The sequence below is a fragment of the Pectinophora gossypiella genome, chromosome 10 (genome assembly GCF_024362695.1).
Source record: "Pectinophora gossypiella chromosome 10, ilPecGoss1.1, whole genome shotgun sequence".
NCBI lineage: Eukaryota > Metazoa > Arthropoda > Insecta > Lepidoptera > Gelechiidae > Pectinophora > Pectinophora gossypiella.
In genome coordinates this window covers 5,075,075-5,087,195 of record NC_065413.1, presented here as the reverse complement: position 1 = coordinate 5,087,195, position 12,121 = coordinate 5,075,075, and the positions used below count along the sequence as shown (strand labels likewise).

At 38.7% G+C, this 12,121-nt stretch overlaps 1 protein-coding gene across 1 annotated transcript; it reads left to right on the top strand.

Annotated features, from left to right (window-relative positions):
- On the top strand, positions 1-4,438 carry LOC126370303 (proline-rich protein HaeIII subfamily 1-like). Its single transcript, XM_050015152.1, has 3 exons — positions 1-137; positions 1,399-1,573; positions 3,692-4,438. Exons 1-3 carry the CDS (start codon positions 57-59, stop codon positions 4,078-4,080), a joined length of 645 nt encoding a protein of 214 aa, XP_049871109.1. The 5' UTR covers positions 1-56; the 3' UTR covers positions 4,081-4,438.
- The last annotated feature ends 7,683 nt before the right edge of the window (positions 4,439-12,121 follow it).

The following is a 12,121-nucleotide window of genomic DNA, read 5'->3' as shown; positions in this document are numbered from 1 at the left end:
TCCTTGCGCAAAGGCTCTGTTATAAAGTATGAAAAGCGACCGCGCCACGTTTTTGTATGAAAACTACAAACATGGGCGGCAGGAGTGCGTGTTTTTACATATTAGTGCTTGTGCATTTGCAACTGATTGCTGCTAAGGTTTGTTTATGTTTTTTTAGTCAAGCTCAAAATAAAGTCAATTTACTTACACAAAAAAAATAAGTAAGTAACTAAGTAGTTTTTTCGATTTCAATCAAACATGAATTTTACTAAGTATAATATTATTTATTATTCAACTTGTTCATGTTCAATTTATATCTTTCATTTCGACGTTACATACTGTAGATTTGCCGCAAATGGCATTAACTACTTGGTCGGACTAATGGGGAGCGCTGAAGGTTCTCATCCGGTATAACATTTAAGACAACAGGTTTGAGGGTGCCCAGATATTTGAAAGAATTAATGAACCCTAGTGGGTTGATAGCGATAAGCGCTGAATGAGGGAAATCGTCGACCACGCCGGTGGGGTCAGCATCGGGGTTCTGAAGTGTTTGTTGTCGCGAGCTGATTGGCTGCCTCTATGACCAGAGTAATCGAGTCATCGGGATCGTATATTACGTCTTTCGAGCGCCGATACTTTTCAGTGCCGTCAGTGCGGGATGTATTTGGAAGTAGGAGCAAAATCTAAAAAACGTTTTGAAACTAATTTGAGCCATTAGGGCAATGGTTGGGAGACCTAAGCCATTGCAGATTTTCGTTGCAAAGGAACCACGGGGCGCCCGTGGCTTTTGATATGAAACGATTTTATAAACGATGAATTTGAGAGGGACTCGCCTGAGCAGAAACGACCCCTGCATAGGTCACGATCGGATGGAGGTCACGATCGGATGGAGGTCGTGATCGGACGGAACAATTTATACCTTATACCTATTTATGTACGTACTTATAGGTAGCAATAATTTAGGTAAAATTTCATACCTGGTAGAATATTGTTTCACATTCACATCACTCAGTCTTCAAGTCGCCGAAAAATTCAATGTTGCGTAGAGGGCAAGTGTGCCACGTTAGCTGTTTCAAGAGCAGGTACGAAACTATACAGTGAAACATTGTTATGTTGGAACCTACATAGTGTGTAACAAGATGCAAGTTGATTTTTGATTTATTGATTTGCCTATGGAGAAGGTTTCAGATGTGTTTAACCCTTATTTTGAATGGAGTACAATAGGCGACTTTAAGGCAATTTTTTTCTAAACCGGTCACAGAAAAGTGCCACACAGAAAACAGACTTTTGTGTTAGTAGGTTGTTGGTAGGTACTTAGCACAACCATAAGAATGCTGATGTCTGTACTATTCTTGGAATCGACTGACAATAATTTTTGAATTTTATACAAAACCTATATATTTTTTTTACATCTTTCAGCCATTTCTCTTCGGGACGTTATTCTGCGATGCGTTCTGCGAGGACGACGATGACTATGACGCTTCCGTCTCGACCACGACTAGCATGGAAGATATGATTATGGACTTCTTCGATCCGTGCAGCGGCTGCCCCACTAGAAGACCGCCGACTCGACCACCGCCGTTTGGATTTCTGCGTAAGTTTTTATAGTACAGAACCTTGAGGCCGAGATTTCCAAACACAATAGTTAAGCAATGGGGTTTGGAATTTAAAAGGACATTCGGCCTTACGACTTTGAATCCATTTTTCTAACATTTTTAATTTGCCTCACATAACATATTCCAGATTTTAAATAATAAAAAAGTACACCTTAAAACTAAAAGGCCGTAAAAATTAAATTAGAAGTGAAACCCTTCATTGACTCCACTAGTAGGTTTACGTTTGACACTGAACTTCACCTGTCTATACTTATAATAAATCTGTAGAGAGGTCAATTCTGTACATTAAATATATTTTCAAAATAACTATCAGGGGGTAATTAGTGATCGATACTGATGCCAAAAATGCAATCAGTAAAATTTTTGTCTGTCTGTCTGTCTGTATGTTCCTTATAGAAACAAAAACTACTGGACGGATTTTAATGAAACTTGGTACAATTATTCTTCATACTCCTGGGCAGGTAGTATACTTTTCATCACGCTACAATCAATAGGAGCAGAGTAGTGAAGGGAAATTTTGGGAAAACGGGAGAAGTTACTCCATTTTTTAAGCTTCCGTCGCGTGAGCAGCCTTAATGGTTAAAGTTACATAGAAATCATGTATGACGGAAATATCTAAATATATAAAAGGAGAAACTGACTGACTGAATGACTGACATATCAACGCACAGCCTAAACGGCTAAACGTAGGCACTTGAAATTAGGAAGGGACGTAGCTTAGGTACCGTAGAGGTGCACTAAGAAAGGAATTCCCGAAATTCCCACGGGAACAGGAATTAGCGGGAAAACCCTTTTGTATAAAAATTCCAAACCGCTTAAGTTAGACGCTTGAAATTTGGCATGCAGGTAGCATAGTTAACTTAAAGCTTAGTTGCAACTGGATATTGCAAAATTCCCACGGGAACGGGAGTTGGCGGGAAAAAACATTTGTATGATAATATTTAAACCGCGTAAGATAGATGTTTTCAATCTAGCATGCATGCTACGAATAAAAGCATGCATGCATACCTTCGTAAATATAAATTTTAGTTATGGCTGTATTTTGAAAAATGGGAATTGGCGGGTAAAAGAAATTGTATGAAAAAATCTAATTTGCATAAGTTAGATGCTTGTGACATGCATATATGATATACCTTAGTGAATGCAAAGTTAAAAATTTCCCTGGGAACGGGAAGCGAGTTAGAGGCTTGAAATTTATAGCTCGCGGTAGTGGCAACCAAGAAACGTCGCGGCCGCGGCGGCGTTTATGGGGCGGCGACAGCGGTGGCGAGGCGCGGAGGGGGGGCAGATACCCGAGTGAGCAACCGGAACGCGGCAGACGCGTGAGGGCAGACGTCGTTGATGGTCGTGTCAAATATTGAATTTTGCGGTCGAACTTTTCACTATTTTCGTAGGTAGTTTTCTGTTGAATTTTCCAGACGGAAGTTTCACGGCGTATTTCTGTTGTAATTTTTAAATTTTGTTTAAATTTTCGAAACTGATCGTATTTTCCTAAAATATCCAACCAAATCATAATTTAATAATCGAGAAATTAATAACAATTCATTATTTAACTGAGCTGGTTATACTGTAACCTCATTTAAAAATAATAAAAGTAAGCATTTTTTAACCTTTCTCCCACACACACAAAGATCTTTCTTTTATAACACGCCACGCGGACGGAGTCGCGGGCAAAAGCTAGTACTTAGTAAGTGAATACGTGGCCTGTGCTGCAACAATTATTCACTATAGTTTTGAAGATGCCAAGATTTTTATGAAACGCAGACTGGGGCAGGCCATTCGTTCTTACGGAAAAACATTGGATACCTACAGATGTAGTGACACCGAATCGAATACTGAGGAGGATAATTCAGCTCATTATGGAATTTTCTGTCGCAATCGCAATACTCATGATATTTTTTTTGTTTAGTTATTTTCAATTGCGATGGAAGTGGTTATTTTCAACAGAATGGTCTAAATCGTTACAGTGTCACTAACCCTGTATATTTACTTTTATATTTCTTCTAACTCAAGATAGAGAAAGACTAGGCTACAAATTGTTCAGTGATGGGGTATTATTTTGATTTAACAGTTTTTTTCCGTTTTTTCCGTTGCAGCTCCAAATGGGAATTACACAGTAACCAACAGGAATGGGAACTGGTTCGTGAACGGGGTGCCGTGGACTGGCCCTTGGAACGGTCCTTGGAATGGTCCCCCTAACGGACCTTGGAACGGCCCTCCGAATGGTCCCCCTAACGGACCTTGGAACGGGCCCTGGAATGGACCTTGGAACGGACCTTGGAATGGGCCATGGGGCCCAGGTGGGCCAATGGGTCCCGGTGGACCAACGGGTCCTGGGGGGTCCTCAGCTCCACCAATGGCCTCAACTGCTGCCCCCGCGTCATCTGCCGCTCCTGCTAGTTCCAGCGCTGCACCAGCAGGCGCCACTACGGCTGCACCCGGCGCTACTACCACCGCAGCTGCCGCCACCACTGCCAGCGGATAGAACAACCTGGAACTTTCTAGAACAATCTAGAGCGATCCAGATTGAACGGTAGCCTAGAGTATTTTAACCATATTGCTAGTATATTTACTTGTATACTTTTAGATTATTTTTAAAGAATATAACGTAATGTAGGTAATCTTTGTTTTGTTTTCATCTTGGATATTAATGTATTGATTCGTTGTTAAAAGGTTTATAATCATGAATCAACTAGTCAGTAGAGAGTACCTATCAATGTATCCTCTTTAGATTCCATTTATCAAGACCATACTTTTACAAACACAGTACAATAATGTCTAGTTTAAGCTTGTTAATGTTAATATATTAGAAGAATGATGAATTAAAACGTTTGGATTGCAAAGCGGTTTTTCAGTCAAGGTTAGTAGTTACTAGAGCGTGATACGCTATTGCGCACATATAAAAGGTATGTGGGGAAGGAAAATGTATCCGATTTGAGTTACACCATCCTTATTAGGAATCTACATCCGGTAACTTTGCGGATCCTTGATTTGATTTAATACGGAAACCATAATGTAACGGATATATTAGGTTTTGTCAGAAATATTGAATTTTGTGAAAAAAGAAGGATGTAAGACTATAAACCGCTATAGGTATCCTCTGTCGTTTCCAGCAGTTTTTTCTCTTTTATTTGATGTTATTATTGTAAATACTGGCTAGCAACAAACGGATCTTGACCACCATTCAACTCCCTAGCATTATCCCGTTTTTCACAGGGTCCGCTAACCTGAAGATTTGACAGGTCCGGTTTATTACAGTAGCGATTGCCTGTCTGACCTTCCAGCCGGTGAAAGGAAAACCAGCCCAGTACAGGTTAGGTCATATACCTCCGAAAATGCAGTTCTTGGGAATGTGGGTTTCCTCACGATGTTTTCCTTCATCGCTGAGCGCGTGATAATCATTCATAAATGATCATGATGGATCATAATCCAGACATGAATTCGGAAACAAATTCGTTAGTCATTGGTTTAGGTCGGTGCTGGATTCGAACCTGGGACCTCAAAGTGAGAGGCAAGCGTTCTACCACCTGGGCTACTACTGCTCTTAACAAATGGATCTCGATATTTTAAATAATTTTCCCCGGATGTGCCATCATACCTGGCTGGACAAATAGGAAAGGTCTAACATAGTCATTACAAACATGAATTATAACATAACATAGCATCACGCCTGTATTCTTAAAGGGGTAGGCAGAGGTAATTATCACCCATACCCACTCCTCGCCAACTAGGTTTAAGTCTCATGTACGATAAAGTGCAAAAGTCCAATCAGTTTCTTGCAAAGTAATAAATTAGCTGGTTACACTTAAGACCTCCTGGTTACATGCCGTTTCTGTAATAGACCATAAACAACTACAAAACATACATTTTATAATTATGACAATTAATGGCTCATAATTTCACCACTGTTTACAAATTATTCGGTGGGCTCACTGACTGCACAGCGATTGTACCTAGGTAATCATCATCAGCCCATTAACGTCCCCACTGCTGGGGCACGGGCCTTCCCTATAGATGGATAGGGAGATCGGGCCTTAAACCATCACGGGGGCCCAGTGCGGATTGATGGTTATTTACTACTGCTAATGCAACCGGGACCAACGGCTTAACGTGCCTTTCGAAGCACGGAGGAGCTCGAGATGAAAACTTTTTTTTTGTGGTCACCCATCCTATGACCGGCCTTTGCGAAAGTTGCTTAACTTCAACAATCGCAGACCGAGCGCGTTTACCGCTGCGCCACCGAGCTCCTCTATATTACGTATACATTCATTCATATTACCTAGGTAATATGAAGCGCCTATTGCCATTAACCGAGCAAAAATCTAGTAAACCACGTGATATCAATTATCTAATATGTTCCGAATATGAATTCTTTAGTCAGTCTTGATCGATGGGGCTGGCATAACAAATTTTGTTAAAAGCCCTTAAGTAAATTAAAGACAAAAAAAAAAAGAATATGAATTCAGACTCAAAAAATTGAGTTGGTTTCATGACAATGATGAGAAACGGTTAATAAATGCGTTCATAGTCAAAATAAATCCACAAGTCATGGAAAGTGTACCTCCTAGCTTGAGATTACTAGACTGGAGATCATTAGATTATCATATAAATGTACGTGAAAGATTATCGCGCACAGTTAGGTAGTATACTAGCTAGGTGCAGGTGGATGTGGCAAAACCTGTTCACCTTCCACGGGGCGTGACGAAATGCTCACGTTACATGATCCCATATCGTCGCCTTATAGTGATACCTTTTTGAAAAATCACATTCTGATGTGATTTCTCAGGCATAAACTTGATTTATTTCAATTCATTTCATTCCGGGATGTTTAAATTGCTTACGAAGCGCTCTTGGCGAATTGGAGATTCGTTAATGCATATACCTCCCCTCCTATCTATACATGGTGTTTGTAACATCGTAACGAAAACTTTGTGGGACAATACAGACCCTGATTCTGAATTGATATCAAGAGCAATTTTTCGTCGAAAACGTACGGAACGGAAAATAATTAAAAAAAAAACAGTAAAATTTTCATGAATTTTCCGGCAGGAATTATTACTTGATATGAACTTAGAATCATGGTCTGACTCATCCCCCTCAGTATTCGTTACGGTGTCACTAAAACCCATAAGTGCTTGTATGGAGTGTTATCGTATCTCATTATTCTGAGTTAATATCAAGTGGAATTTTCCGTCACAAAAGTATAGATTTGAAAATAATTTAAAAAAACTAGAAAAAATCATAAATTTTGCGTCGTAAAACTCTACTTGATATTAACTCTGAATCATGGTCTGAATCATCCCCCTGAGTATTCGTTACGATGTCACTAACACCCTGTATGCTACTATACGTAGGTTATATTATAATATGTACCATACTAAATTTAAGTAAGTATAGGTATTTTAACCAGAGAAGCTCCTTTTTGCACCCCACAAAGCATTAGACAATGAATGATCCGAAAGAGATATTGACCTTCGATCCTGAGCCCGCATGCGGGGCGGGATGATTAGGGTAACATCCTTCCATATCACTGAACTTGAATAGCGTGATTTGAAAGAGACTCCTTTATTAATAGGAGTCAAGCTGATGAATGGTAACAGAGGGCTTAGGCAACTGGAAATATTTCTATGTCCACATTCCGACCGAATTAAATGGACAACCTTCCGTCTAAAATGCGTATCTACAAGGTGTCTGTACTTGCGCAAGTTAAACTTTAGTAAGAGTCATCATCATTATCATAGGCCTTATACGACGTTTTAGACGATTTAGTACATAAATAAATAAATAAAAAATGATTATTTCAGAAAGTAATTCCATAGTTTATTCTATTCTATTACATATTGTTGAAAACATTACATATAAGTAAATACAATTACATTAAATTTGGACCTGCCATATTTTTTCTAATTTATAAGAGAGTCGAAATAATTTGCAACTTAGCTAGGCCTCTGATTATCCATAAACATAAAAAAATAATCGCTTAAATCCCGGGCCTTTGGTTATACGGCCTATCACATATTATTATATTAATTGTTTATCATGTTAGAAAAGATATTATAATCCCTTCGCCGAATTTCTATGAAAATCCCAAAAAAAATTACAAATAAATTTAAAAAGTACCACAAATAACCGATAGCTTTGACTCGAAACTTTTATACGCCTTGCGGTCGTATAAAATGATCAAATTATTGCACAATAAATATCCCGTAGCATGTAGAACGCATGTAGTACGATAAATGAGCCAATAGCGTTAGTTTATTTATCGAATTGGCCCATGTATCGCATCGCGCACGATATGCGACCAGCGTGCTACGGGGGTTAATGCTATTAAAGATTTTATGAACTATCAAACAGCGAATGGAATGCTTTTACAATCAACTTTTGCAGCTTTTATCCACACACTAAACGACTCACTCGATCTAATTTTACGGAGCAGTTTTATGAGTTTATGCGTGTATGGGGCGTCAAACCTGTCATAGTACATACCGGTGCGAACTAAGTACTAGTGTTGTGAAGTTTCTGCCCTACCATTAAAATTTTGTTTACAATAACAGTTGTCAAAATAATAGGTACATTTTTCACTCTAAGGAGGCTGTGCCACCCCGCTAACTATGCAGTTTTCACTAACATGTTTGGCTGGACTATTATCAGCTTAAACAATGTATTAGGGTGTATTTTCTATTATTACTACTAACATAGTTTCTAAGTTGCTTTCTTTTTTGTAACTAACAAGTGGGCTTACGTTGCCTAATTATGGTAAATATAAATAAATGATTACAAAATAAATAAATTATAGACGGCGATGCGGCTCATCGCCTATCACGCGTTGGTCTAACAGAAAGCTCGGTGAAGCGTGGGTACCTACTTACTTAGTTTACCTTGCGATAGATTATCTCGGACTATCTTAAACATAAGAATAATTTATTTAAAAACTTAATTGTCTTGATTTTTCAAGATTTATAACTTACAAATACTGCTTAGTTTGTGACATGATTCTTTTAGCGTCCTTATGTGTGAAAAATCTAACTCTATGGTCCCGCCTTGAAATATAGTAAGTAAGTAAGTAAGTAACAAGTTTATTTCCTCTACAAAAAAGAATCCATAACAAAAGACATTTGGTTTGTGCATACAATTTTTGAGAAGAGGCTGGTGCCTAAACTAGGTAAAACCTGTCATCTATATGACAGGTGTCTATACACCAGGTTTCCACCTCCAGATATTAAACAGTTTTTACAATTATGAAACATTTGCAGAGTAGCTAGTAAATAATACAGCGAAAAAGTAAAATTAAAGAAAGTAAAATAATTTTCAACGTGTTTGTGTGTACGTATGTGTGTGTGTGTTTATGATTGTGTGTGAGAGTGAGCGTGTTTGTGATAGTGGACGTGAGAGTATGGTTGTTTCTTTGTATTAGTGCGTAATAATAAAACAAAAATAAAATAATGATAGCAATGGTTAAGATTCAACGAGATATCATCATAAGTAAGGCCAAGGAGCCACACTAAGACACATATTTTACAGCGGTAGCTATTTAAATATGCGTTCCGCTTGTGGATTCTAGCAACACTAAGTCCTATCTGCTGCGGATCAAGACACCGTAAGGCTAAGGATGTTGTGATGTTAACGCGTGTGTGTTACATTCTTTAAATACCAATAAAGGCAATACAAAAACAACAACATCCTGTTCTTACTCTGAGATTGATGAGAACACTCGAGAATACCCTACCTTTGAATATAGTTCAGTCATGCGATGTATTCGGTCATTAGTAGTTTTACTGTTAAGTAAAAAAAGTCAAAGGTAAAATCGAGTTTGCTTTCAAGTACAACATTGAACGAGAACAGGTAATGTTTATAATAACACAAAGATAATGTTTATATTGCACCCATGATAACTATGTACCTTTAAGTACTTATCGATAGGTCTTTTCATACGTAACTACATAAGTAATAGTTTTTTGACACTTTAGGCTTTTAACTACTGATACAAAGATGGACTGATACAATTGATCTAATATTTATTATATTTTTTTATATATTTTATTCAAGAAAACTAACAGTTATAAAATGCAGAAAGTAGACAACAAACATAACAGTTGAGAACTAATTACGTAGGTTTCCTGCTAGTTAATATGATATGAGTGAGTTGTGCACAGGCAAATTAAAGTAAAAAGAGAGAAAAAGAAAAGAAGAATGGGTACTTCTCAAAAAACTTTTGACTGAGTAGGTAATATCCTCACTGCTGCTAAACCGATGTTTATTACGGTGGGTACACATCGGTGTTAAGAGGCGTAATGTACCATTCGCAGGAACCATGACATGTTTCGCCGTGTGCCAAAACCCGTGTTCACCCTCACTGCGAACGCTTTGTTCCCCCGTATTGACTGCACGAACGCTCGCTGTGTAACACGTTACGCCTCATAACACAGTGAGTGCCCACCTTTAGAATGCTCCAACACCTGCGAGCATTCACCAGTAATGTAACGTTACAATAGCGAAAGTGTACCTAATGTACAGTCATGAGCAATATAATGTACCCACTTTAGGACTCTGTCGCACTAACATATTCGACATTTAGTGAGACTTACAGTTCAATTTGTCTAAAAAGTTAATGTGACATGATACCAAAGTGTATACATATTAATGCTCGTGACCGAACAACAGTCGGCGCAACTTATGTAGCATTATATAGCATTCACTTACGTAATATACATAATGCTGGCAGGCGAATTCTCACAGGTGAAGACGTACCCTTAAATATATTACGATCTGGGAGTCTAAAAAGGCCGCATCAAAGCAAAAAAAAAAAAAATCTTAAAACCAATATGACTTTTGCGGATATAACGTAAGTGTGTAATGTCAATAAATGTCAAATAGCAAATATTTATTTTCATGTGAATTGTTATAATGTGGTCTCTTTAACCCCCCTGCAATCTTGTTATCGGTAGTTCATCAAACTGCGCCGGCGCATGTTAAAGCCGAAGTTCGTTTAGGAAGTGCAACGACAGCATATTATTGGAAGTAATGACAACGCGTCACGTACGTCCGTAATTATGCTCATACTTGTAATTAACTGTGTTGTTTAATAACAAATTGTTAGTGTCGTGTACAGAATTTAAATAATAACAAAGAAAAATTTCTTTTCTTTTTATATACAACACAATTTATATATTTTTTTATATACAATTTCATTCGTCGTATATACCTGTTACACAGTGTTAGTGACATTGTAACGAAAACTTTGAGGAATGATTCAGACCATGATTATGAGTAGATATCAAGTGGAATTTCCGTCTGTATAGAAAGGAATGTTAAAATTCACTTTAATATTATAAATGTGAAAGTACGGCCTCCGTGGTCTAGTAGTTGAGCGTTGGGCTCACGATCCGGAGGTCCCGGGATCGAATCCCGGTAAGGACATATCACAAAAATCACTTTGTGATCCCTAGTTTGGTTAGGTAGGACATTACAAGCTGATCACCTGAGTGTCCAAAAAGTAAGATGATCCGTGCTTCGGAAGGCACGTTATGCCGTTGATCCCGATTACTACTTACTGATGTAAGTAAGTAGCTGTTACATGAGCCATGTCAGGGGCCTTTGGCTCAATAATAACCCTGACACCAGGGCTGATGAGGTTGGTACTCCACCTCACAACCCACACGAGATAAGAAGATTGACAAAAACTTACTTTGACCGCTACCTAAACATTTACCCAGTTAATATAGCAGTAGCACCATAATATTATACAAAACAAAACGTACGAGCATAAAACCGTTGCGACCATTACCCCTTAAGCGGGTAGAATGAAAATAAAATAAGAAATGGCGATGATAAATCGCTCGTAAAGAAGCTGAGGATGCAACGACCCGGTCACTGGCGGCGCAAGCGCCGGATGCAAGCGGTTAATTAGTGCGCATGCGTACAACGAAAAGTGCGTGTGTAGGGCTGGCCGCGGATACTAGGAGCAATACTTTTGAGAAATTTTCATTATTTTTTTATCGATTTTGTAGTATGACTTACCTATTATCTTAAAATAGGTCCCTAATAAATAGCAAATAGGTAGGTAAGTACTTATATATTCGAAAAACTTTCGTTTTCAACGTAATTTATCGTAGATCTGCCTCATTTGGCATTCACAACCTGTCAGGGCAAAAATAATAAACATAATGCACCAGTCTATCTACGGTGGGTTTCGTTTCAATCATATCATTCGTCTCTTTCCTTGTCGGCGAATAAGAAAATGATAGGTATAACTTGCGAGGCGAGGAGCTCGGTGGCGCAGCGGTAAACGCGCTCGGTCTGCGATTGTTGAAGTTACGCAAAGGCCGGTCATAGGATGGGTGATCACAAAAAAAAAGTTTTCATCTCGAGCTCCTCCGTGCTTAGGAAGGTACGTTAAGCCGTTGGTCCCGGCTGCATTAGCAGTCGTTAATAACCATCAATCCGCACAGGGCCCGCGTGACGGTTTAAGGCCAGATCTCTCCCTATCCATCCATAGGGAAGGCCCGTGCCCCAGCAGTGGGGACGTT

Bases quoted from the DNA above. Each gene is read 5' to 3' on its own strand.
- LOC126370303 (XM_050015152.1), top strand. From the start codon at position 57: ATGAAAACTACAAACATGGGCGGCAGGAGTGCGTGTTTTTACATATTA. The intron at 138-1,398 runs GTTTGTTTATGT...TACATCTTTCAG, and splicing joins TGCAACTGATTGCTGCTAAG to CCATTTCTCTTCGGGACGTT. The intron at 1,574-3,691 runs GTAAGTTTTTAT...TTTCCGTTGCAG, and splicing joins ACCGCCGTTTGGATTTCTGC to CTCCAAATGGGAATTACACA.